At 37.1% G+C, this 27,685-nt stretch overlaps 2 protein-coding genes across 7 annotated transcripts in view; both read left to right on the top strand.

Annotated features, from left to right (window-relative positions):
* FSD1L (fibronectin type III and SPRY domain containing 1 like) overlaps nucleotides 1-19,987 on the top strand; it is a 70,299-nt gene extending 50,312 nt beyond the window's left edge. For 2 of the 3 annotated variants that reach the window (XM_082655972.1, XM_082655973.1), the window contains 4 exons: nucleotides 2,521-2,621; nucleotides 3,076-3,327; nucleotides 9,049-9,137; nucleotides 13,866-15,567. In XM_082655972.1, coding sequence (XP_082512098.1) covers nucleotides 2,521-2,621; nucleotides 3,076-3,327; nucleotides 9,049-9,137; nucleotides 13,866-13,988 — 565 coding nt within the window. In that variant the 3' untranslated portion in view covers nucleotides 13,989-15,567. Of the gene's footprint in view, nucleotides 1-2,520; nucleotides 2,622-3,075; nucleotides 3,328-9,048; nucleotides 9,138-13,865; nucleotides 15,568-15,753 lie in introns of those variants that run through there. The other variant, XM_082655974.1, reaches the window with a different exon arrangement.
* Nucleotides 19,988-26,189: 6,202 nt separating this feature from the next.
* FKTN (fukutin) overlaps nucleotides 26,190-27,685 on the top strand; it is an 89,169-nt gene continuing 87,673 nt past the window's right edge. For all 4 annotated transcript variants that reach the window (XM_082656388.1, XM_082656390.1, XM_082656387.1 and 1 more), the window contains exon 1: nucleotides 26,190-26,216. The gene's annotated coding sequence lies outside the window, so the exon portion shown is untranslated. The remainder of the gene's footprint in view (nucleotides 26,217-27,685) is intronic.

Below are 27,685 nucleotides of genomic sequence, written 5' to 3'. Positions count from 1 at the left end.
CTTTAAAGGATGGGATCATGTTTGCTTTAAGACAGGGGGTCCCCAAGCCCCGGTCCTGGCCGTGACCGTGACCGATAACAGTCGTCTTGGGAGGGAGGGTGCACAGCAGGAGGTAAGCGGCAGGTGAACAAGCAAAGCTTCATCTGCCGCTCCCCATCGCTCCCCATCGCTCGCCTTACCACCTGAACCATCCCTCCCCCGGTCCATGGAAAAATTGTCTTCCACGAAACCGGTCCCTGATGCCAGAAAGGTTGGGGACCGCTGCTTTAAAACAATAACAGCTGTTGCACTTCTTGCAAAAATGTACTTAGGTTGGAAGTCTAGAATGCTGCAAAGGAAGACATCTCCTTATTTAATTTTTCTCTGAAATTTAAGCTGCCATTCTTAGTAGTTACATCTGTTTTTCTTTTTGCCATGCTTTCCCTTTATTTCTTTACTACTGGTAAGTTATAAATTTTTTTTGTTTTATGAATGCAGTGATTTGATATAATTGAAATCTTATTTTTTTAAACATCTTTGGGATTTGATCTATTTTGAGTTTTGGGGAGTTAGTGAGAGGCCTTAATACTGTCCAGTTTACCGTATCATATAATTTGATAAAGGAAGGTCAGGTTGCATCTTGTCCATTTTAGTAGAAGAAGTGCTTTATAATACTTGATATTATCCTGTGCCTGGATTTGGGTAATTGCTGTTTTTCTTTTTAAGAAGAAAAGATACAGAACAAAAACACTGGGTCGGCCAAAAATTTCTTTCAGTATTTAAGTAAAAATAAAATACCTATTTTTCATTTTCGCCCAGAACTTTATTGAACAGTGTATTCACCATTTTGTTCCACTACCTTCTGCCATTTTTCAGGCAATGTCATAATTCTGTCTTCCCAAAACTTTTTATCTTTTTGAGCAAAGAACTGTTCCAGGTGCCTTTTACAGTCTTCCAAGGAATTGACATTTTTTCCATTAAGAGAATTTTGTAAAGATCGAAATAAATGGAAATCCAAAGGTGCAGTGTCTGGTGAATACGGCGGATGAATCAGAACTTCCCAGCCAAGCTGTAGCGGTTTTTGCCTGGTCATCAAAGAAACATGTAGTCTTGCGTTACACTTATGGAAGATTATGCATTTTCTGTTGACTAATTCCGGACGCTTTTCATCGAGTGCTGCTTTCAGTTGGTCTAACTGGGAGCAGTACTTGTTGGAATTAATTGTTTGGTTTTCTGGAAGGAGCTCATCATAGAGAACTCCCTTCCAATCCCACCATATACACAACATCACCCTCTTTGGATGAAGACTGGCCTGTGGTGTGGTTGGTGGTGGTTCATTTCACTTGCCCCATGATCTCTTCCCTTCCAGATTATTGAACAGTATCCACTTTTAATTGCCTGTCACAATTTCTTTTAACAACGAAGCATTATCATTATGTTTCAGTAGATAATCGCACGCAGAAATATGGTCAAGAAGGTTTTTTTCACTTAACTTATGTGGAACCCAAACATCAAAGCGATTAACGTGACTGAGCTCATGCAAATGATTTTCAGTGCTTGATTTGGATATTTTGAGTAGGTCGGCTATCTCCCATGTCGTTGATTGTTCTCAATTAATGTCTAGATTTGATTGCTATCAACTTCAACTGGCCTTCCCAACCGTGGCATGTTATCCAGTGAGAAATCTTTAGCACGAAACTTTGCAAACGACTTTTGACACGTTTGATCAGTCACAGCAACTTCTCCATACACTGCACAAATCTTTTTTTGCATTTCAGTTGCGTTTTTATCTTTCTTGAAATAATAAGGCATAATATGCTGAAAATGTTGCTCTTTTTCTTCCATCTTCAGTATTAAAATGACTACACAAAAATTCACCGGTTTTGATTTTTTTTTTAAATGCACACTGATATGATAGCTGTCACAATATAGTCTAACAAAACTGTTTCGAATGAAGTTAAAGACAACTAAGCGCTAGTAGAGCCATCTTACGGAAAAAAGCTGCACGAACCTTTTGGCCAACCCAATACCTACTGCTTATAAAAAAGGTTATTTAGTTTTGATTCTCATAAGTCTTAAAAAGAAAAATAGCAATTACCCAAATCCATGCACAGGATAATAACAAGTATTATAAAGCATTTCTCCTACCAAAATAAGTCTTGCTTTTCATCTAAATTTAACTGCAAGAAATGTAAGCTATAATCCATTATCTTTCTTGAGTTCTTTTTTTTTTTCCCTTGAGTTCTTTTTTTCCCTTTTTGTATTGTCTCATATTTCAACTGTACGTTCTTTGTACAAGCCTTGCTCAGTCTGCATGGTATTAGTGTTTTTAGCATGCTTTATGTTGATGACTTCTTACATTTAAGTGTTATAATTGACAAATCTGTTTAATAATAAATAATTCAAATAAAATTAAATGTTGCTATTTGTGCAGCGTGATTAGAAATCTTTAGAAAGACTCATTTCTTGATTTGTAATTTTAGTTTGTGAAACATGTGCAATATAGAATATTTGTTTTTCTTTTTGTTCCTGTTTATCTAGAAGTGGTACACCATCCCCTAAACGGACATCCATAGGCTCCAGGCCACCAGCAGTAAGAGGCAGCAGAGATCGTTTTACTGGGGAATCATATACAGTGCTGGGTAGGATAAACATAATAGTTCTTCGTTATCTCAGATTAAAGGCATCATAGTCACATTGGTGGATTTTACACTCAGTGGTGGAGTGGCTGCCTGTGTATTGAATGAATTGTTGCCAAAGTTTCTCCCTCTTGAAGCTTAATTACTTTGGTGGGTTTTCAAATTGTCTTTTTATTGATACATTTTAAATTCTGCTTCAGTTTACATAGTGCTCCACATTTATAACTCTTGAGGGGAGAGTAAGGAAGAAAAGTTCTGAAGCCTTTTATATTCAGAAAAGTTAGCAGTAAATGTACAAGTCATTATAGCAGATACTCTGCATTTAGTGTCTGTGTGTTAGCATGATTTTTCTCCTGAATCAGATTTTTTGTGCCATTTTGTGGGCCAAGATATAGGTAAAACTCTGTGACTCATAAGGAAGAGGTAAGAGTCAAATTTACCTTCTGATCTTTCGTAGGAGACACTGCTATTGAAAGTGGACAACATTACTGGGAGGTCAAGGCCCAGAAGGATTGTAAATCCTACAGCGTGGGAGTAGCATACAAGACTTTGGGGAAATTTGACCAATTAGGAAAGACAAACACTAGTTGGTGTATCCATGTCAACAACTGGCTACAAAACACATTTGCAGCAAAGCATAATAATAAAGTCAAAGCCTTGGATGTTACAGTTCCTGAAAGAATAGGTGTATTTTGTGATTTTGATGGGGGTAAGTTTACTGATTTTCTCCTAAGTTATTTCGTCATCGTTGCTTGTATTTCAGTACTTTTCATTAGTAATCATCTCTACAGAATTTCCATTAGTATTGTGGTAAGGGTATTTTGACCTTCTGGGATTTGATCACAAACATAATTTCAGCTCTGTAATTGACTGAAAGGGCACGCGATGTCTGCTTGCAGGCCTGCAAAAGCACTCATCTATAATATACTAAGTAAGTTTGAAAAAGAGATTTTGCTAATTTTAGTCTTGAGCCTTAAAATTTCTCATGCCCGTTTTAATTCCTCCTTTACCTTGTTTTATTACTTGTTAAGAGTGGTAGAGTCAGATTTTTTGAGTTGGAATAGACCTTAGAAATTACCCAATCCATTTGCCACATAGTATAAAATCCTTATTACATTATATCTGCAAGTAGTTGCCAACTCCTATGCTGGAACTTTTCTGTGTGAAGCTAATTGTCTTAGAAGGCAGCCTGTTTCGCTGTAGGATAACACTTGGTTAGAAGGTTTTTCTTAAATCAACTCACTTTGTCTTCTCAGTAACTTCTGAGACTGTTGCTCTTAAATTTTGACATCTGAAGAAACACAGAATTATGTTCCCTAATTCATACTTACCTTGCAGTAAGTCCCCTACATATGAATCTTCAAGTTGTGAACTCTCAAAGATGTGAATGTGCGTTCGCATGTCCAATCATGTAAGTTAGTTCAAGTGTCTAGTGTACATTGTCACGTGTATACGTCCTCTACAAGTGGTTGTGCTTTTGTGTACTCTACTGTACAGTACTATATAGGGTACAGTAGTACGGTATCTTTATTTCAAGCCCAGAATGTCAGGAAGCAAGCCTAAAAGCAGCAGTGATGTAGCTGGTACTACTAAGAAGAGCCAAGCGATAAGGATGGAAACAAAAGTGAAAATAATTGAGAGAGTGGAGCAAGGTGAAAAGATGGTAGACATCGCTCATTCTTATAACATGAATCGTTCAACCATCAGCACAATTCTAAAGAACAAGGACAAGATCGGACATGTGAAGTCTGCTGTGCCGAAGATGTCAACAATAATATTGAAAAAGAATGGAAAAGTGATGGAGGAGATGGAGAAACTTCTCAGTGTGCGGTTGCAGGATCAACATCAGCGCTGAGTCCTGCTCAGCTTAATGCTGATTCAAGAGAAAGCTAAAAGCCTTTATGAAGACTTGAAGAAGAAACGTGGCGAAGAATCAGAGGGCACACCTTTTAATGCCAGCCATGGCTGGTTTCATCGGTTCAAGGCTAGAGCCAACCTTCAAAACGTAGAAGTAAGTGGCGAGGCAGCAAGTTCAGATATGATAGCTGCTCGGGAATTTCCTGAAATGCTTCTAGAAATTATTGATGAAAGCACATATTTACCCAAGCAGGTTTTTAATGTGGATGAGACAGAACTGTACTGGAAGAGGATGCCAGACTGAAGTTAACATCAGTAAGGAGGAAAAGGTGCTGTCAGGCTATAAAGCAGCAAAGAATAGGCTAACTCTGTTGTTTGGTGGCAGTGCTTCCGGCGATATGCAGCTGAAGCCTCTCTTAGTTTTATCACTGAGAGAACCCAAGAACCCTTAAACACACAGCCAAGGGCTCTCTTCCTGTTTTGTGGAAGAGTAATAACCCCCAAGCCTGAGTTACACAGATCATTTTCCAGGACTGGTTTTCCCACCACTTTATCCCGGAGGTAGAGAAATATTGCTTGGCAAAGGACATCCCATTCAACATTCTTTTGCTGCTTGAGAGTGCTCTGGGCCGCTCCCTATTCATGGACAACTTTCATCCCAACCTCAAAGTAGTGTATCTGCCACCAAATACTATGTTGTTCATCCAACCTATGGACCAGGGAGTTATACCAACTTTTAAGAAATATTATTTACATCACACTATTCATCAGGCAGTAAAGGCAAGTGACGGATCAGGAACAACCTTGCAGCAATTTTGGAAGGACTGTAACATCTACAAGGTCGTAAAAAATACGGACTTTGCTTGGCGTGAGGTTATGGCCGTCACCATGAATGAGGTTTGGAAGAACCTTTGCCCACGGTTTGTTCATGATTTTCGTGGATTTGAGAAGGTGGATGAGGAGTCCAAAGAGGTCTTCAGCAACTTAGTGACCCTCAGCGAGTAGCTGGCGCTAGATCTGCAAGAGGATGACTTCAATGAATTCCTTGCTGTGCAACACAAGAAGCTTACTAATGAAGACTTGATTGAACTGGAGGCCCAGAGAAAGGACGACGAGAAAAGAGGAAGAAGAAGTAACCGAAAAACTGAAGAGATTCATGACGCAGGAAATGGCGAGGGGATTTTCTTTATTTGAGGAGGCACTGTTAGTTTTGGAGGCACAGGACCGGAACGTAGATGGTATACAAAGGTTGCAGCAGAATTCAGAATGCAATCCAGTGCTACCATGTCATCTATAATGCGAAAAAAAGAGCTACTACCCAGACATCACTGGATCGTTTTTTCAAGAGGGTAGATAGAATTAAATCAAGCAAGGAACCAGAACCTCTGCCATCAACGTCAGGCCTGAGTGGAATTGCGGCTTGCCCTCCGTCTCCTGTTGCTGACGATCCTTCAGCTCTGTCATCTCCCACCTCCTCTCCCTCTTCCAGTCAGTAACGCTTCTTGCCTGTTCACTTGATGCCAGCGCCTGTATGCCAGCTGTTGTACTGTACAACTGTACTTTTCAAGGTACTGTACTGTAAGATTTTAAATGTTTTCTTTACTTTTGTGTTTGTTTTTTATGTATTATTTGTGTGAAAAGTATTATAAACCTGTCACAGTACAGTATTATATATAGCCAATTGTGTTAGTTTGGTACCTAGGCTAATTTTGTTGGACTTAGGAACAAATTGGACTTACGAACACGCTCTCAGGATGGAACTCATTCGTATGTAAGGGACTTACTGTATAATCCTTATTTGTTTAAAAACTACTAACATTGCTTCTCTTGCCCTGTTTTACCAGACTGTACATTCCCCATACCATTAACTGTTCCTTTTATAATTTAATTTTTCCAAACCCGTATTATCTCCTGTGGTTGTATGCTATGTCTATATATTTTAAAGATTGGTTCTCAAAGTAGAACACACAACTTCTGACCTTCATAGGTTAGTGATTTGGCCGCATAATTTCTTGTAATATGACTTACCAGCACTGTAGATCAATATTGAGCTTGTAGCCAGCTAATCCACTAGATCTTTTTCCATGCAGTTCTGTCAGATTATCTTTTTTTCTCTGATATTGTCAGTGTTGGGGTGTTTTTTTGTTGTTTATAACTCAAATGAAGAATATTATATTTGTCCTTAAGTTTCATCTTAATAGATTTGGCCAATCTTTCCCTCCTGTTAAGATCATCTAAAAATTAACTTGGTGGGGTTATTTTTTGCAAAATTTCTTTAAGCTTTTTGAGTTAGGTATTTGATAAGTATCTTCTCTACTGTCATCTAAATATTTATAAAACTTTTGAAGATGAGGTACTGTTGAACTAGGGAACAAAAGTAATTCCCTAAATGCTTCTTTCCAAGTTGACACTTAGAGCTAATAAAACCAAATTTTACCATTTTAGTTAACATTGTGTCCAGATGATTCCATGAGGCATCGACCTGGTTACTCAAACAAAAAAGTAAACAAATTGATTTTGGTTTGATTTATTTTTAGTGATAGTGATGACATGTCAGTTTTGCTGCATCTTTTTTATTTACTCCTTTTGAATCAGATAAATATTTTCCTCAGGATAACTAGTAAATTTATTGGCGTACATTTTTTTTTCTTTTTCAACTACCAAGATAGCATTTGCTTATCTTCTCTTTTCCCATACTTGGTGGTTCCTTAAAGATAGTAGTAAGAAGTATAATTGTTAACCTAGAGCATAGGGTATAGGAAGAAATTGTAATGTAGGATGGGATCAGATTCTGAGGGCCTTGAAAAATAATAATAGGCTAGTCTTTTTTTTAGTAGTTGGTGGGGGGGCTTCTGTTCATTTTAGAAAACTGTAGTCATATGATTGTAATATAGTTTTAGAAATATTAGAGAGTAAATGGTTGAATGTAGAAGAGACTGCAAACATTGATAGGGGAAGGCTTTTCAAGGAGGTGGTCTTTATATAGACAGGACCATGTCTGTTTTGTTAAGTATTATGTCCTTATTGCCTGACAAGTGCTTCACATAGTGAGCCCTTAATAAGTATTTGTTGAGTGATTCGTGGTAAGAGGGATCTGAGCAGTGAGGAATCAAGAAGAATGAATTTGATAGTGTGAAAGTAGAATTCATAGGACTTGATAACTAAATATGGATTGGAGGGAGAGACAAAGAAGAACTGAAGATGACTGAGGTTCCATCCAGTGTGATCAACAGGGTGACAGTATCATCAACAGGGTAGGGAGCATGGAGTCCTGGGGAAAGATGAGATGCCAGCAGGACAGCCATGTGGCATTATTTAGCTGAAGCTAAATATTAGAAATGGCATCACGAATGGCCAGTGAATATTGTACAGAACAGTTAAGCATTATTGCTCTGCTGTGTACTAACTTTGTGACCATATATAGGTTGCTTGATATTTTGAGGTAATGTGTATAAATCACCCAGTTCTTTAACAGTAGGCATAAATGTTAGTTTCTTTTCTCTTCTTCTCTGTTTAATGGCAGCAGTGGGAGCATTGTAGAGAGAAAGAACCTGGACAAGCATCTACACTTATTTTTTTTAATTAACATATGACTATTTTGATAGCATCACTAAGAGTTCCCACTAATAGAAATAGTTGTCCATATTACATGTGGGGTATGGATTTAAGCCCCTTTTGCATATTGTTCTCACTTAATCCTTACAACTATCCTAAAAGGTTAGAATTATTAATCTCATGTAACAGATGAGGAAACTGAGGCTCAGAGAGGTTAAGTGAGAAGCATCTAGAAAGATGGGTTTGAAAGAGCAATGAGGTGATCTGTTTCCTCCCTGGGAGTCTAACCACTGTTGATACCCCTGTTTCTGGCTTTAAGCATCTACATTTAGAATAGGAGAAAAAGAGACAGAAGATATCCTCAGGATTAGGAAACAAACCAAGAGAATAGTCATGAGAGAAGAGTTTGAAGAAGTGATAACAGTTGTGAGGATGCCATCAGGTTGGACAGTTAGGTGGTCAGAAAGAGTGATTTAGTTGCATGATCATTGTTGAAAGATGGACTGTGAGGAGATTTTAAGAATTAACAAAGTTGAAGCGGTGATAACTATACCATGATTTCAGAAACTCAGGTATAAGCATGGCTTCAAGTAGTTAGAAGACAAAGTTTCATAGAGTAAACCTTAAATGGTGATAGGATTTGGGTGGAAAGGCTGATTATATAATAAAAATGAAGAAGAAATAACCATGGCTTTTACTGGGCTAAGGAAGCCATTTGTTAAATAATGATAAAATAAATAGTCTATAGTTGAGTAAGTAGAATAGTGCCAGATTATGCAAGCACTATGGAGATCTTGAAAACCAGGGAAAGAAAACTGGATTTGGGCTTTTTCTTAAGCATGTTTACTACTGATTTGCAAGTGAGAATTACTAAGTCCAGTCCTCATAGTGACAAAAAAATTAATGCCAAAATGTGCATTTGGTTATTACTTTTTATGCATGATTTTATGTTAGACTTAATTAGATATTATTATTTTTTTCAATAATAAATCAGACTTTTTTTTCTCCTTCCTTTTAGGTCAACTTTCTTTCTATGATGCAAACTCAAAACAGTTGTTGTATTCCTTTAAGACAAAATTTACTCAGCCAGTACTACCTGGTTTCATGGTTAGTACGTAATTTATATTTTATTTGGTTTGGCAACTTTAAGGAGAACAATCTATGCTGTATATTTGGGGAAGCACAATACCTTATTTTTTCTTTATATTCCTCTCCCTTTCCCCAGTCCACCTCTCCCAAATCTGTGTTTGTCTGTATATTTTTGGTATATTTTATTGAAATAAGTGTTAAGACACAAAAGTCTGCAAACCATAACCGTGTAGTTTGATCAATATTCATAGGACCGCACTCATTTTTGTAACCAGCATCTAGGTCAAAAAATGCAGCATTGTGCCCATTTCCAGCCCCTAATGGCCCTCCTCCAAAGTGGTTACTGTCTTGAGTTTTAGTACCATAAATTCATTTGCCTTCTTTTCAACTTTGTATAAATGGAATCATACAGTATCTTTTTGGCTCAATATTATGTTTCTGAGATTTATCCATGTTTTTCTATGTGGTGGTAGTTCACATAGTTTTCTATTGTATGTATATGTATAGTTTTCCATTATATGACTATATCATAATTTATTTACCCATTCTAATTTAGTTGGATACTTGGGTGGTTTCCCATTGGAGACATTTACAAATAGAACTTCTATAAATATTCTTGTTAATGTTTTTTGGTAGATATGTATATGTATTTCCAATGGGTATATAATTAGGATTGAGGTTACTAGATCATATGGTATGTGTGTAACCAACTGTAGTAGAGTTTTCCAAAGACGTTGGTTATACTAATTTACCAGCAGCAGTATATGAGAGTTTGAATTCCTCCACATCTTTATCAACACTTGATACTGTTTTTTTAAAAATTTTTATCCTTCTAATGGGTATGATATATTACATTGTGGTTTTCATGTGCATTTCCTTGGTGATTAGTGCTGTTGAACACCTTTTAATATGTTTATTGACTGTTTGGATATATTCTTTTGTGAAATGCTTGCTCAAGTCTTTTGCCTGTATTTCTGTTGGATTTTCTTCCTCTTTCTTATTGATTGTTTTGGAGTTATTTCTATAGTCTGGGTCTTTTGCCGGATATATGTATTGCAGTTATCTTTTCCACTCTGGCTTTCCTTTCCCCTCTCTTATTGGTGTCTTTTGGTGAACAAAAGTTGTTAATTTTAATGTTGCTCAGTTTATCAGTTTTTTCATTTATGGTTAGCACTTTTTGTGTTCAGTCTAAAAAATTTTTACTCACTCCCAACGTCATGAAAATACTGTGTTTTCTTCTAAAAGCAAAATTTTCCTTATACATTTAGACATAGACTGCATTTACAATACAAGTACAATATAGAAATGATATGTTTGGTATGATGTTAGGGTTGAAATATGTTCTTTAATTCCATATGGATAGCTGCTTATTCCAGGACCATTCACTGAGATCATCCTTTTTCCACTGCAGTACAATCTTTGTAAAATATTAGATGACTATCTATGTGTGGTAGACTGAATATATGTATGTCTATATACACGTGTATAATTTCAGGACTACTCAATTTGAGAAAAAGTCGTGATTCTCCACACAAAATGAAACTTGGTTTTGAATTTATATTTTTATTAAGGAAATATTACTGCTTCTCCTAATTCCTTTATCTGTTGCATTTCCCTATAAGATTAGGCCACTGTGGGGAGTTCTGCAATCCAGTTAAGATCATCTTTATTCTGGCTAGAACTTTCCTTAATTTGGGGGCTGCTTCTACAGATCAGGATGGTGTATTTCCATTGCAGACTTGGTGGAATGTTTATATGTGTGTTCTTCGACAATCACCCCCAACTGTAACTCCTAAACTGTAAGGATAAAAGTATTCAGGTTATATGTGGGTTTAAAATACAGTACTTTTAAATCTCACAATTGATAATGATTATTTACCCTAGATACCATAAAGTCATAAAATAAGTTTAAAAGAATGCTAATAACGAAGACTCCTAGATTTCCCTTAAAAAGTAAAAATGATTAGTGAATAAAGTTATTGTTTGTAGTACCATACTTAGGAATATTGGAAAGGTTATTTTCTTTTTAACCTCTGCATATGATTTGTTTTTGGCTGTTTTTCCAAATTGGTCACTCAAGGACAGTATTTTTACCATGTAGAATTCAAAGTTATTTTTCCCCTAAGTCTCAGATATGCTTTTTTTTTTTTTTTTTTTTTTTTTTTTTGCGGTATGTGGGCCTCTCACTGTTGTGGCCTCTCCCATTGCGGAGCACAGGTTCCGGATGTGCAGGCTTAGCGGCCATGGCTCACGGGCCCAGCCACTCCGCGGCATGTGGGATCTTCCCGGACCGGGGCACGAACCCGTGTCCCCTGCATCGGCAGGCGGACTCTCAACCACTGCGCCACCAGGGAAGCCCTCAGATATGCTTTTTAAAAGGGTAGATTTCATGTTTAATTTGAGTCTATCTCAGGAAAGTAGGTAGTGAGTTTATTCATTGTTTTTTCATTCCAAATGATGAAACTATAATTACATTAGTCAATGTCATGCTTTTTTCATGTGCTTATTTGCCATTTGTATAATTTCTTTGGTGAAGTATCTTAAAATATTTTGCTCATTTTTTACAATTGGGTTACTTGTTTTCTTATTATTGAGTTTTAAGATATCTATGTATTCTGGATAAATCCTTTATCAGATAAATGTTTTGCAAATATTTTCTCCCAGTCTCTGATTTTTTTCCATTTTCTTGACATTTCAAAGAGAAGTTTTTCATTTTGATTAAGTCTAGTTTATCGATTTTTTTTCTTTTATGGCTCATGCTTTGCCCAACTCAAGGCCACAAAGATATTTTCTTTTGTTTTCTCCTTGTAGTTTTATAATTTTAGGTTTTACATTTAGGTCTGGGATCCATTTTGAGTTAACTTTTATATATGGTATAGAGCATGGTTTGAGATCTATTTTTTTTTAACATCTTTATTGGAGTATAATTGCTTTACGATGGTGTGTTAGTTTCTGCTTTATAACAAAGTGAATCAGCTATACATATACATATATCCCCATATCTCCTCCCTCTTGTGTCTCCCTCCCACCCTCCCTATCCCTTTTTGCATATGAATGTCCACATGTTCCAGTGCCACTTACTGAAAAAGACTAACCTTTCTCCATTGATTTTCCCTTCCACCTTTGTGATAGATATTTTGAGTAAATAGTTTTTAAAATCAAATAATTTTCAATAAAATAGTAGTTTTATAATCAGTTGCTTTTATATTTTTTAATTTATTTTTTATTGAAGTATAGTTGATTTACAATGTTGTATTAATTTCTGCTGTACAGCAAAATGAGTCAGGTATACACATATATACATTCCTTTTTGTTTTGGCCACACAGCTTGCGGGATCTTAGTTCACCAACCAGGGATTGAACCCAGGCCTCGGCAGTGAAAGTGCCGAATCCTAACCATTGGACTGTCAGGGAACTCCCCTATACATTCGTTTTTATATTATTTTCCATTATGGCTTATCCCAGGATACTGAATATAGTTCCCTGTGCTATACAGTAGGATCTTGTTGTTTATCCATTCTATATATAATAGTTTGCATCTACTAACCCAAAACTCCCAGTCCATCCCTCCCCTACCCCCCCATCCCTCAGACATAAAGAACAGCAACCACAAGTCTGTTCTTTATGTCTGTGAGTCTGTTCCTGTTTCGTAGATAGGTTCATTTGTGCCATATTGTTTTTTTGTTTTTTGGCTATGCCACGTGGCATGCGGGATCTTAGTTCCCCAACCAGGGATCGAACCTGTGCCCCCTGCATTGGAAGCACAGAGTCCTAACCACTGGACCGCCAGGGAAGTCCCATGTTTTTGTATTGTTTTTGTATTTTAAGAGTTATCATTACCTTCTGTCATTAATATTTTAGAATGTTAATTATATACTTATACATTTCACAGGTCAGGAAATTCTTTGTAACTATGCTGTAGTTACTTAGTAAATATTTAATACTTTAGGATATAGTTGAAGTTGGGAATACTTAAAAAATTTCTAGACTCTCCCTCGATTTATGCTTATGTCTGCTACATAAATGGCAGTTGATGATAGCTTAACTGATTCATATTTTCCCATTTTAATTCTCTTGACTGTATTCCAAATAAGTTATAGTTTACTGAATGACAGCTGCTCTGTTCACAAGTGAAGCAGTTTTATGTTTCATAAACTCATTCACATTTATAATAGAATATAGCAAGTGTATCTGGATATTGTCATTTGCATTTTCCTCTGACAACCTTAAAGAATTATAAAAGAGTTCTTATTGTTAACAAGCTAGGGAAGAAACTCATGGAATTACTCTGTTAACAGAGGGGTGTTAAATTCCTATAGTGTCAGGCCACACCTCGTTATCAAAATCTAAAGCAGTAATTGGGGTAAAGAAGTTGACTCTTTGTGCACTTCTCTTGGTTGTGAACATTAGCATCAATAATGATAATGTCTTTTGCCTAGATTAATCCAATTTAGTCTCTAAATTTCTACAGCCCTTACTTCCCTTTCTTGTGTGCAGCTCCAGTGGGTTCTGCTATCATAAAGACTTCCTTTGGTCTCTTGGAAAGTCTAAAAGACTTCTTTGGTTCTAGAAGACTCTTGAGTTAGCCTTTCCACTTCCCCTCAGTTCACATACAAAGGTTATCAGTTTGGAATTTGATAATGTTCACTTATGTGGCATTTTGCCTTTCAAATAGAAATATAAGGATCATTTAAGTTTTCATTTGATTTGAAATCTGACTGAAGCTTTGTTTTTGTCCTTTCTTAGGTTTGGTGCGGTGGACTTTCTTTGAATACTGGGATGCAGGTTCCAAGTGCTGTGAGAACACTTCAGAAAAGTGAAAATGGAATGACTGGTTCGGCTAGCAGCCTAAACAATATTACTCAGTAATGCCTATTCAGAATATGTTTACCTTCCCTCACCCCTTCTTGAATGGGTGGCCTTTTCTGTGCAGTTACTAATCACAGAAATTTTTGAGTGGTCGAAATCAGGTTTGCTACATTCTGCTTTAAGGTGTGGAATCTGTTAGCATCAAGCATCTAGTACGAAGCATTCACAGGAACCTGCTGAGCAATATCAGAGAAGCAAGCAGACATCGAGCAAGAAACTGGTGTTTTGAAGAGTAAATGGGAGAAAAAGGCAGTGTTTAAGTAGTTACATAGAAACTCATTTTTGTGTTTCTTGGATTACTTTGGTTCTTCTAATACGTTTAGTTACATATGGTAGCCCTAGGACCTGAGGGAAAAGCATTTAAATCTTGTCTTCTTTCCTCTGTACTTTCTCTTTTTTAATGTCATCACTACCTGTTATTTAGTTCTTACACTGAAGCTTGAAAACTATACAGTCCTCTGTGGTTTTCTAAAAATGGAAATAATTGGGGGTGCTAGAAAGGTTTTCTTACAATAGTTTATTTTTCCCCTTTTATAAACAAGCTGAGGTTTGCTAAATTATCCTCTTTTGTTTATTGACTGGATTGAATATCATTTTCTCTTTTCCAAATATTGTGATATTTCTCTTATGGTTATAACTCAAAAAAGAAAGTGGATAGGAAGTTTCTAGACAAAATAGCTTAAAATCACCCAAATTTCAGTTTTTTACCTGCTGCAAAGGGATATTCTTTATATGTTACCCTGTTTAATCAGACTTTTCTTTCCATCGTTTTGGATGATGGGTAAGATTTTTTAATGCTTTATATTTTCTGATTTTTTGTCTAGTTTAATACTACCTTCAGTAGTTACCTTTGGTAAATTCCCACTTGAATTTGGTAATAACTGATTTTTAACATTTCTAGGAAGATGAAAGTTTATTAAAGCTGTATAGTAAGTAGAGAAAGCTACCTATTCAAGCTTTATCTACGAGGAATAGGTTATAAAGGGAGGTGCCTAAAACTATTCTTTACTGAAGTCATTTAAATCTGCTTTTTAATAAGATGGAATGGTTTAAACAACTGTTTTGAAAAACTACAAATCTCTGACATATTTGGCACATGAGTTTTTCAGATATAACTATTCAGAGGTGGTTTTTCTCTCAATCTTTTTGCTACATGCATTTGCTTTCTAAAGGGTTGTAATTCTTCCAAAAATCAACATAGAGTAATCTTTACCAAACTTAGGGAAAATGTGTTAAACAATGTGTTAAACATGGTTATTGAGAAGAGTATTTATATTTTTAAAGTTGATTAAAATTTGTAACAAGTCCTTTGAGCCAAACTGAAAGTTGTAATTACAGTATTTAAGAATCCATTGAGCATTTTAAAGAGGTCTGGATTTGTATATTCCTTAATTTTTGAAACTTTTACTTTCTCATGTTGACTTTCTTTCGTTCACATTTTAAGTATATTGTGTTGTGACAACCTCCCTAGAAGTGACCATTGCTGCTTATTACATTTGAATTGCTTTCTACAGAAAGCCCTGTGGAATAGGAACAGCTCATTCTCTCTCATAGTTTACTGATAGGGTGTTTTGTTCATTGTAAAACAAATCTAAATAAGGAATTTCATTTGAACTGGGTATTATTTTTTCAGAGGACATTCATATCTATACCATTGTCTCATGACATATTTTAAAGACTATAATGAAGTTTAGAGAATGACATTGTCAGTAGATACCCTTTTGATTCTCCAAATAAATATAATTTTGGTCTTTGTTTCTCCTAGAGATTTTGAAAGAAATTTTTGGATGTCCCTACAGCAGGGTCGTTCTAGGACCTAAGGAAACAGGAAGTTATAATTCTTTTTCGTAGAGTTAAACCTGAAAACAGTAAGTTAGTGGTGGAGCTTTATGTGAACTGCTTTCTGTGAACAGTTACGTATATTTTAACAAAATGACACAGAAAAAGCCAGAAGTTCTTGTATTAAAAACTTTCACTGTTACGTCTATATAATTGTATCCTCTCTTTAATTTTAAGTGCCTTCTTCCTCTAAGCATGCTCTTGCTCCATTCCCCATGCAGTGTCAACTGATATTTAAACCAGAGACCATTATGTTATACTGGTAAGGGGCTTCTACTGCAGGGGCATGAGGAAAAGGAAATATTAATCAGGGGCCTGGAGGAATGCATATTATTCTTCCTGTGCGCGTGTCATCATTTGAAACCCTTCATATAAAGTTTTCTAATATTCATTTGGAAAATTCATTTGAAGTAATACTGTTATACCTCAGAATAAGAATCTGAGGTTTTCCTTTTACTGTGCTTCTTCTTAAAAGTCTCTAAAAAAAAAGAACAAAATGTGTGGGGTTTTAGCTTAGTTGATTTACGTTTATTTGTGTTAAGTTAAACTGGAGGAAGTTTGCCACCCTTATTTTCAAACTAGAAAATAGTCTAACTGTAGTGCCTATTTACATAGTCTCAAATTAAGGTAACTATTAACTTGACACACAGTATATAACATTCTCTTTGACATTTGAATTAAAAAATATTGAGATATTTTGCGCTCAATTGAAGACATTATGGAAAGTTGGTATACCTTTTCAAATATTCTTTTTTTTTTTTTTTTTTTTCCTCTTCGTTTTGACAGGTCAAACATGATTGATTTCTGTAAAAGAAATGCATGAGAGGTTGACGGTAATGTATGTTATCACAGGTGTACAAAAAATTATGTTTTATAAAAAACATACATTTAGTATTGCCTTTCTCTTTTAGCAGTTGAATCCCAAAGCAGTCTTAGTAAACTGGATAAAGAAATGAAAGAATTGCCTTAAGCACTTTAGAAAAAGAATTCTTTTACAATTCATTTTGACTCTTCGGACTGACTGTCACATACATCTTTAACTTTTCTTAAATATGTATATACCAAGCATTTACTAACTGAATATACATACACATTTAATATACAGTAATTCTTTGAATGTTCCAGGTGTAGGTAAACAAATTGAAAGTATTAAAGGCGTGCCTGTCTGTACATGGCTTTAACTGATGGCACCTGTACCATTTTGACAAACCATGAACTGCTGCTGTACAGCTAGACTTGACCGAATTTGTTCTGCAATCATTTTTTCCCCATGTTTTCATCTAAAGAGACATACTGGCTTGGCTTTATTTGCTCATTTATGAAATTAAGGTGTGTACAGTATCGTGTATAATTTAAATTTTTGAGACTGATCCTTGGTGGTATAAAGAATAAATAATTTGTAATGAAATCTTTTAATTAGGCTAAGATACTCTATTCCATGACTTACCTAGAATGATTAGTTTTTTTATATATACTTTTCCCATAAAATTATTAAGTTACTTAGATAGTGTCTTTTGGAAACATGGGAAAAAATTGGAAAAGGATATATATGGAAAATGATTGTTTCAGAGTATTAATTTTAAAGAGACAGTGTAGACTTCTATAAAATATGTGAATCTAGGCTAAATAAACTACAGACTATATGTAAAAATCATCATGATAATTCTTTTTAAAAAACCCCATATTTGTAAGGTCAGTGTTCATTCATTGGCTAATTCATACAACAAATATTTAAGTGTCTGGGATATGACAGTCATACTTTGTATTTGGATTTCCCAAATTAGTGAAGTGTGATTTTCTGTGCGTATAGTAGTTTTGCTGCTTTTGCGTGGTAAGACATAGTTTGCATCTTAAAAACAATGTTTTTGCTAATAAGTCAGAAATTTTAAAAAGTAAATGTTAGAGTTTGTAAAAAAAATTCTAATTAACTGCATATAAAATGGTTCACTTATATGTAGTCACATAAAATGTGTCTGGAGAATTTTCTTCCTTGATTTTATTTTTACACCGGATATATTCTCTTAGGGAAGTGTATGGTCAGCATAAATTTACTCAACATCCAAATAACCATAAAGTTATTTGTTATTTTTAATTTACATTTCATAATGCCAGTACTAGAGCACTTATAAGAGATCATGAATGTTTCCTTAATCATTGCAGAAAGATTATCTCATATTCAGCATAGTTTTAGTTTTGTGTATATCTTACAGTATTCATATTATGCAAATATTTGTGATCTTGATATGTCACATATGATAGCTTTGTTACCTGGAATATTTGATTAATGTAAATACTTTAAGTTTTTTGAGTAATTTGGAGGTTAAGTGGATTATATTTGGTATATGTTTTTGTTGAAAAGATATTGTTGGGTATGCCATATAAAGGTTAGTATTGGCTTATAAATATTCAATAGATATCAGAGATTGTCATAGTACTTTTCTCCCCAGACTACTCACTTATTAAATTAAAACAGTATTTGTTAGTTCTGGGTCAGTATAAGGTCCTGACTTTTGATTTGTAATCATTTGAGCTATGTTAAATTGATATATTTTCTTTCTTTTTTTTTTTTTGATATATTTTCTTAATGTTACCCGTTCAATGTAAGTTGGTCCTTGGGAAGGGACATATAGAGGATTTCACAGTATGTAGGACAGCAGGTAGGTGAATGTGTTTGCTTTGGCTTGGAGCTTCTTAAGTTTGGGCCAGTTTTAAAATAAGTCAAATTGTAAGTGATTGGTAAAAGGCATTTTTATTAGTATTGGAACTTTTTGGAGAGTCTAAGGGTTATGAAAATGCTTTTTTTTTTTTTTTTAACATTTCCAGTATCTCTAAGGTACCAAAGCATTGAGTCTAATTTACCTTTTAAGGAAGACTCTTTAAAATCAAATTTATAACTAATTCATACTGTAAGATAATAGTAGCTAAAGTTGGAGTAATTTATATTAAAAACCATTAGTCTAAATTTTCTGGATGTAACAAAAAATATTTTGGCTTAATTTCTTTTAAAGTATTTAAAATGAATCACCTTAGCTCTACCATATACTAGATCTGTTATCTCTACCTAAATCATTTGTCATCTTTGGGCTTCCATTGCCTTACATAAAATATTGTAACTTGTTCAGCCTACCTCACAGGGCTGTTGTGAGGAATAAAATGAAATGGAGTGTGTGAAATTGCTTCAACAACAGTAAAATGCTATGTAAATGTAAGGTATTACTTTCAGTTAATAATGGACTTAAGTGTTTGGATACCTCTAGATGCCATTTACTTTGACAAAGCATGTGTTTAAAGTGGTATCACCAGGACATGAAACATGATTTTTTTTAAAAGAAGAAAGCCTAATTAAAATATCCTTTAGCATTTTTAGTTTATGCATGACTTGTGGCCTCTTTGTATTTTCTCATCAAGCCTGTTACTCTATTAAGACTTACAGAACTGTAAAAATGTTCCCACAGCATTAAAGTGTGTCAGAGTAGAATAGTAGCATAAATAAATGATTTAAGCTATGTTTCCATCCCGGCATTTGCACTTTCAATTTATGACTGCTCAGTGCCACATGAAAGACTGAATTTGGCCTAAATAATTCTTTCCAAAACAACAGTTTTGGAATGGTTCAGCAGTTTGCTGTCATCAGATAAATGATATAAGGTGAATATGCCCACTTAAAACATTTGACAACTTTTGTTGCATTGTCATTTTTTTAAAACATGATGAGGCATTTCAAAACTGTCAAACTGGATATCATTTAGTATCTCTCCTAACCTACTTGTTTTGCTTTGAATTGGATTAAATGGTTTAGAGGTTGTCTTGATCCACAGATTGTTTGGTGTTTCTATCATCTGGACATGGTTTTGCTATGCAGTTCTGATAATAAAAATTCTAATTCCTCAGGTTTAACCTTTAAGTTAAGGATGACGAACATTAATGGACTACTTATAATTAAGCAGTACGCAGTGCTGCAAACTAGTGTTTTATAATAAGCATTTTGCCTCATTTTCCTTGGAAACAAGACAAAGCTTTTAAAATGTTTTTTTAAACTTTAAAATAGAGTATTCAAAGTGGAGTAACTTGTATGTTGAAATGATTGTATGTTGTGTATAGAATGACCAAGTTAAGTTCTTTAAAAAGCACCTGGAATATCTCATCTAAAAATTAAACTTTTTTTCCTGCTATCTTTTGCTTCAGTGCTTGCATTTTTATCCACTCTCATTAGATATCTACAATGTGCTGTTGAGCATGAGAAGATAAAAGTGTCATAGTACTTTTGACCCCAAAGATTTTTATTTTAGAGTAGTGCTGTTCAACACAATTGTATGCAATGATGGAAGGTTCTGTATCTGGGCTGTCCAACACAGTAGCCACTAGGCATAGGCAGCTGTTGAGCACTTTCCATGTATGTGGCTAGTTCAGCTAAGGAACTAAAATTTTTATTGTAATTTAAATGTAAAGAGCCACATCTTGCTAATAGCTGCTGTTTGGTACAGTGCAGCTATAGATGGAAGATGAGACATGCTATAAGTAACTATAACATAAACCAGGAACTTAGTTTCTGTCTTTGGAGCTTGTCACATCTTGCATTACATTTTGGTAGATGGTAGCTAGGAGAGAACCAGAACCTAAGATTTTTTTAAAATTTATATTCTAACTTGAAACCAGTTTAGGAGAAAAAAGAAAACCAATCTATGACCAGATGAGGCTGGATCTCCTGTAACTAAGATCATTTTCACCAAGAGAAGAATGAAGAGATACTGGATAGTCTTGAGTCACAGGGAGAGGAATGTGACAAAAGATATTGAGAAGCCAGTACCCTCATATAGAAGATGGAGTGTGTGAATGGGTGCAACATTTCTGGAGAACAATTAAGTAATATCAAGGTATTAAATATACATACCTTTGAAAAGTTTAATTCCATTTCTAGGTATTTCTCTTACATATATACTCACAAATAAGTACTTATTGCAGCATTTTGATAGCAAAATACAAACAACCTAATTGTTAACTGAACAATGGGCTTACCAAGATTCTGAAGGCTCCCCTTTTCTAAGTTGCTACACAAGTTGTTATATACTTGTCTACATATATTCTGCATGCCTCCCTCCCAAAATGTTATAAATATGTAGACCATTATGGGGATTGGCTTCCTCAATTAGAGAACATTTTCTTTGGTATACCAGTCCTACTGTGCCTCACTGGATCTCGGGTGAGAGCTCAGGAAATTTTGTGCCTTCTACTTTTCTGTCCAAGTGTTTCCATTACTACACCTCATTTTACATTTATACTCCGTGGTACTAGTAGTATGTTTATGCCCATTTTGCACAAGGTCATGGGATTAGATCGTGATGCTTTCAGGCAACCCTACACAGCTGATACAGAATATACTATTAATGGAAGGGTTTTCATGATACTATGAAATAGAAAAAGCAAGTCCAACAGTATATATAGCATGATACCATGGGGGGTGGTGTATACTTCGACTTGGGCAAGAGGGGTTCCCTGCCATGATCCTCACTCTCTGGCTGTGCCTCTCCATGGAATGAAAAAGTGAAGGAGCTAAGAAATCACGCCCACTTGCAGTCTGTGTTCCTGGCTATGAGCCAGATAGCTAGGACCCCATAATTCCCTGTCCCACCAGCCCAAAGCTTGCTTACACAGCACATGCAGGCCTCTTCCCCAAATCCATCCTGCACTGCACTACAGGTGTATACCCCTAGACTCAAGGGGAGGCAGTTTGGGAGGAGTGTGGATGGGGCTTGGATGTGCAGACTGGGGTGTCCACCTTCATGCTTACCAGGACCCTTGTGGCAAGCTGTAACTAGTCGTTAAAAGGAAAAAGACCCAGGGACTTGTGGGGAGAACAGGCCAACCTGGTTCTCGTGTTATCACCTTCCAGCACATGTCTGAGAATTCAGTTTTGAACCTAGATTTCTGTTCCTTGAGAAGAAATATTTGTCAAGATAGAAGTGTGTGTATGTATATATGTATGTGTATATGATTGACTCTTACCTATTTAGACACTTAAAATATATGTCAAGTTGGGCCTCCATTTCTACTCTTGCCTCGGGCCCCACAGTGTTAGGGTGGGCCAGGATGTGTATGTGCTTCAGCATCTGAATAATTTTTAAAAGATGGATGTTTGCTTATACTAGAGGCTGTTTTTACCAATCCTTGTACCCCTTCTCCAACTGGACTGGCTAACCGGGTTAAAGCATACTGACTAGGATTCACAGTGAGTTGAAGGCTCACAGCTGGGCTCCCCCTTGTATGCTGGAGAAGTACTGCTCCCACCAGTTGCATGGTATGTATACCTCTAGTTAGCTGTTTGTTCCCAAACTTGTTATGCCAGTGGCATTGTTGTAATTATATAATTTAAATATTACATAAACCAATGAAATTCAAGTGGAGGGAACTTTAGCGATGAAGAGCAAGTGGCTGACAAGTTAGTTATGTCCAAGATAATTGTAAATTACAGAGGATTGCAAAAAAGAAAAACACACATCTAGGACTCTGAGTTGAGATTCCTTCACTTGTTATCTGTAAGTTCCTGGTCCACTTTAAAGAAACATACCAGAAACAACAGGTGATCTATTATGACTGTGGCTTATGTAAGAAAAACTAATCAGTTGATCCACACTTAAAAAGGCCATAGTTCAAATCAAAAGATTGGCCAATGTTGGGAATTCCCTGGCTGTCCAGCGGTGAGGGCTCTGTGCTTCCACTGCAGGGGGTACAGGTTCGATCCCTAGTCAGGGAACTAAGATCTCGCATGCCACGCAGCGCAGCCAAAAAAAAAAAAAAAAAAAAAAAAGATTGGCTAATGTAATCCTCTGCTATTACTGCATTTTTTAAAGCTTTACATGGAATAAGATTTGTTATGCCCTTTATGAACCTGATAATTTTTCCCTTTTCTTGTTATCATGACAATTTTCAAACATACAGAAGAGTAGAGAGGCTATTTATAATGAACACCTTTATGCTCATCACCTAGATTTATCAGTTGTTAACATTTTGCCATGTTTGTGTCAGTTTTTTGTTTTAAAAAGTTTCACTCATAAGTAGTACTGTAATATGCATCAATGATGACTTTTTCTTTTAAACACAGCCACATTCCATTAACATTCTTAGCAAAATTAATATTGTCTAATGGCCCAGCCCATATTAAAATTTCAGTTATCTCAAAAATATCTTTTTATGGTTGCTTTTTTCAAATCAGGATCCAGACAAGGCATGCCTTGCATTTGGTTATGTCTCTTAAGTCTCTGATTTTGTATTAGTTCCCTCACCACCTTTTAAATGCTATTGATAAAGAAACTGGGGCATCTGTCTTGTAGAATGTCCCACATTCTGATCTATTCTCTATAGCCTTTGTTAAATCTAGAGTTATGGTTAAATGCAGGTTCCATTTTTTTTTTTTTTTTTGTGAGGTATGCGGGCCTCTCACTGTTGTGGCCTCTCCCGTTGCGGAGCACAGGCTCCGGACGTGCAGGCTCAGCGGCCATGGCTCACGGGCCCAGCTGCTCCACAGCATGTGGGATCTTCCTGGACCGGGGCACGAACCCGTGTCCCCTGCATCGGCAGGCGGACTTTCAACCTCTGCGCCACCAGGGAAGCCCGCAAGGCAAGAATCCTTCACAGGTGGTGCTGTGTACTTTCTGTTGCATCACATCCGTAAGTGCATAATGGCAGGTTGTCCCACTTAAAAAGATTGATCAGTGGGTTCAGGTGGTGCCAGCCTAATCCGTCTATTGAAAAGTTCCCCATCAACGTTTCAACTTAATTTTAGCCTCTACTGATGAGAGCTGTCCTTCATACGGCATTAGGAGTAGCAATGATTGTTCTATCATTCATCATTTATTAGCTGGAATTCTCATTAGTATTTTGGTTACACTGAAATCCTGTTCCAATAAGAAAGGCCAGATAAATGCTTGATGTTTTTATCGAGTTTCAGGATACTGAGGTGGTGCCCTGGCAATCTTCAATCATGACTAATGAGTTTCATTTTTAAGGAATCATGAAGTCAAGAATTTTCATATATTTGATGTGTTTAATCAGTAGCAGTTATTCATTTTGATGTTCAAAATTTACCATCTTCGGTCCATCAGGTTAGCACCTGTGTCCAATGATCCTGTTAATCTTTGGTAACTTCCTTCCTCTGGGTGCTACCTACTTTTTTCTTTTCCTTCTTCTATGTCTCTTTTTTTTAAAAAAAAAAAATCTTTATTGGTGTATAATTGCTTTACAATGGTGTTAGTTTCTGCTTTATAACAAAGTGAATCAGCTATACATATACATATATCCCCATATCTCCTCCCTCTTTCATCTCCCTCCCACTCTCCCTATCCCACCCCTCTAGGTGGTCACAAAGCACCGAGCTGATCTCCCTGTGCTACGCGGCTGCTTCCCACTAGCTATCTGTTTTACACTTGGTAGTATATATTAGTCTGTGCCACTCTCTACCTACTTTTTAAATTAACCTACCAACTACCAGTTCTAAGTAATCAGAGGACTCTACATAAAACTGAGTTCCCTAAAACTGAGTTCCTCTGTCGAGTTTATGATTAACCTTTCTATCCCAAACCTTACTTCCTTTCTTGTTCCACACCTCAGGATTGAGGCGTATCAAAGAAAAAGGGGGATTGTAACCAAGCAGGACCCTATGGGGCGTTCCTGGGACAGACACTCCCCCCCACCCCCACGTCCTCCACGTGCCTCTTGATTGTAGAAAAGCTTTAGTCTCCCAGGCCTCCCCTGATTCTCAGAAGGCTGGCTCAAGAGTGAATGGTTAGGAAATAGGAAGATGTAGAAACAAAGAATAGCTGTTGAGCTGGGAAACTGGCAACAATTCAGACTATAAACCAGCCACATAGAATCATCAAACTCCCGTTTCCCTGAAAGAGATAAATGAAGGTCTGACACACAGTCCTAAGTTATTTTAACAGGAAGCAGACCCCCACCAGATGAAAACTGCTGACCACAAGCACGTAGACAACATACTGGTCGAAACCAGAAGATTGGTGATGCTGGAAACTTCACCTTGATGCCAACCAATCCAAGAACTGTGCACGAGCTGATCACGTGCACTGCCCCCTCCCTCACACTGCCTTTAAAACCTCTGTCTCCTAACTAGCAGTTTAGAGATGGTCTTAGGACATCAGTCCACCGTCTTCCCATGTTGCTGGACTCCTGAATAAAGCAACTTTTCCTTTTCCACTAACACTTGTCTCTGGAGTACTGGCCTCATCTGGTTACATACAGCATAAACTTGTATGTACACAGAATACTTCTGGAAGGAAAAGCAAGAAACTGATAAGGATCATAACCCCTGGGAAATGAGAAGGAAAAGGACTTTTTGTTTTATACTTTTCAAAAAAAGTTTAGATTCCATGTGCTTTATTGAACATACATAATGGTACGTGGCGTTGTGCTAGAGGGCACAAAAATGTATATATCATGCAAGTTGGAAACCAAGTTAGCCCACTAAAAATAATTCAGGGTGTAAGAAAATGTATATACAACATATGTACTACTACAATAAATGTATGTTATGTATACCAGCATTCTCTACTATTATGATAAAATGATTTCAAAATGCAAAAAAAAAAAGTTTAGAAAACAACTCAAATATATGAGGGGAGTATTATCAGTTTTCACCATGGGCTGGTAATAGTAATTTTTGTAGAAAGAACTTCAAATTACAGTAATTTGTTTAGTGCTTTATAGTTTTCAAGATTATGTCAAAATTGATTCATCTGTGATCCTTAACAATAATTCTTTGGATTACACAGTTAAACAACCAGGTCCGGAATTGAATGTGTATATTTCTAGTCCTTAACAGGAGTATAACAGTCCGCGGGAGCTTGCACGTCCCACAGACACCTCAACCACAAGAGCAATATTAACTCGGCTACTGTTTCCCAATCTATCTCCCATCTCACCTGATGGTACCCAAACCAGAGTTCAGGGAGTTATTCTGAATCCCTCTGCAAAGCACACTCAAAAATTATTCGTTGTTTATCTGAAATTCATATTTAACTGGCATCCTATATTTTATCTGGCAAACTCACACACTTTGGGAAACACAGCTCAGCTGGTGCCTCTCCAATTCTAGGAGCAATTCCTAAAATCTCAGATCGCCTCAGTGCCCTGCTGTAGTTGTTACCTAGGCAACAGATAAAAAGCTTTGGCTACGTGTCTAAATCCCCAAAGCCAGGAAATCACCGGGCTCCGTAAACTTCGGTGAGGAAGCAGCGTTGGTAGTAGACCAGGCGAAGGCCAGGGTTAACGGCTGCGACATCAAACCAACCGGTACGTAAAGGCTCCGCGCTTGACGGCCCCTTTTGCAGCGGTTGCTGTGAGTGCCGTAAAGCGGCGTTGCCGCTGGTGTTGGCGGAGGTAAGGTGTGAGAGGCGCGGCTTGGCCTCCGGGGACGGGTGGGCGCCTCAGGCGGGTGTCGCCGGTGGCTCGGGTACCGTCACTGGGCATTCCTCCAGCCTAATGGGCACTTGCCTCGCCCAGGCAGGCCATAGGTCGAGCGCGCTCCGGGCGGGGGATACTCAGTGAGGCAGTCCACGAGCACCTCGGGGTGGATGTGCGCTTCGGCGTCCCTCCCACGCTCTTGGGCTTGTCAGCAAGTAAAATCCTCATCCCGGGACAGGTCCGGTGTTGGAGGCCGATTGAGACCCTTGTAGGACCCGGCTGGGGTAGTGACGTTTGAATAGGGTCCTGAGAGCTGTCTCGGGATTTGCAAGAGGATCTCGGGGGCAGGGGTCGGCGGGAGGGAGGAGAGCATTGCAGGCTGTGGGGCCCGTGTGTGCAAAGGTGCAGAAGCATGAAAGGGACTACCAGGTTTGGGCAGCACTGCGTGTTAGGGTAATGGCTGGAGGAATGGGTGCGGAGACGGGAGGGCCAGAAATGTGGCGGGAGCTACCGTTGGGTCTCAACTGGGACGAACCTTGATGCCCCATGAGGGAGTGTGGAGTGCTTCCTTTGGTAGTGGGGGAGCTACAGCAGTTTTCTAGAGTGAGGGTAATTTAATTAACCATCCCTTTCTTTTATGCTTTCCCCCTGGGTTCAGCTTTCAGTTCAGTTGGAGGAGTATTTACTGAAGTGTCCCTTTTGTGTGCCTAATAATGGGGTGGACACAGCTAGCCATGCTAAATAAAGTTTCATATGAGAGAGAGAGAGAGAGAGAGATGACCGAAGCTTTGGATAGGAATCTGGGGAACTGAGTTAAGATTTCATCACCATCACCAATTTCTCAAGTAACGAGAGAAGCCGCTTCTCTCTGGGCCTCAGTTTTCTCAGATGTAAACGGAGGACCTAGATAACAACAGGTTCTTTCTACTTTTGAAGATAGCAGGTTTCCAAAGAATAAACATCAGCCTATGAACACATATGAAGGTGAGTGATGGAGCAGTGCATTAGGAATTGGGAAAAGTAAAAAAGGCTGGGATTGAGCTGTACTTTGAGGATGGATAGGGTTTGAGTCATCAGGAGCTATCTCTGCTGAACACCATAGATAAAGATACAGAAGACAGGAATAGGCATTTTAGAGTATATTTGCGGAGGTAGGCTTTGAGAGGATGGAGGATTTGGGAAGTATGGCACTAGAGGTTGAAGGAACCCCAAGTGGAAAGAAAATGCAGTACATTCTGAAAAGGAAGAAAAAAGGAATGAGAGAAATGTCAACAATGTTGATTTCTTGGATCTAGGCGATTGTTATTTTGAACCTGTGTTTCTCAAAAGTGAATTTAACTGCTGTTGATAAAAATGAGAATTCTCTCAGAATTTTAGCATGTGATAATGTATTGGGAGTAAGGTGATGCAGATTGTAGCTTTGTGTTGCCAATAACTAGCCTCTT

This window comes from Grampus griseus (genome assembly GCF_964374135.1).
Source record: "Grampus griseus genome assembly, chromosome: 6".
NCBI lineage: Eukaryota > Metazoa > Chordata > Mammalia > Artiodactyla > Delphinidae > Grampus > Grampus griseus.
The sequence above is the reverse complement of the archived record's forward strand: the minus strand, read 5'-3'. Positions and strand labels throughout refer to the sequence as shown.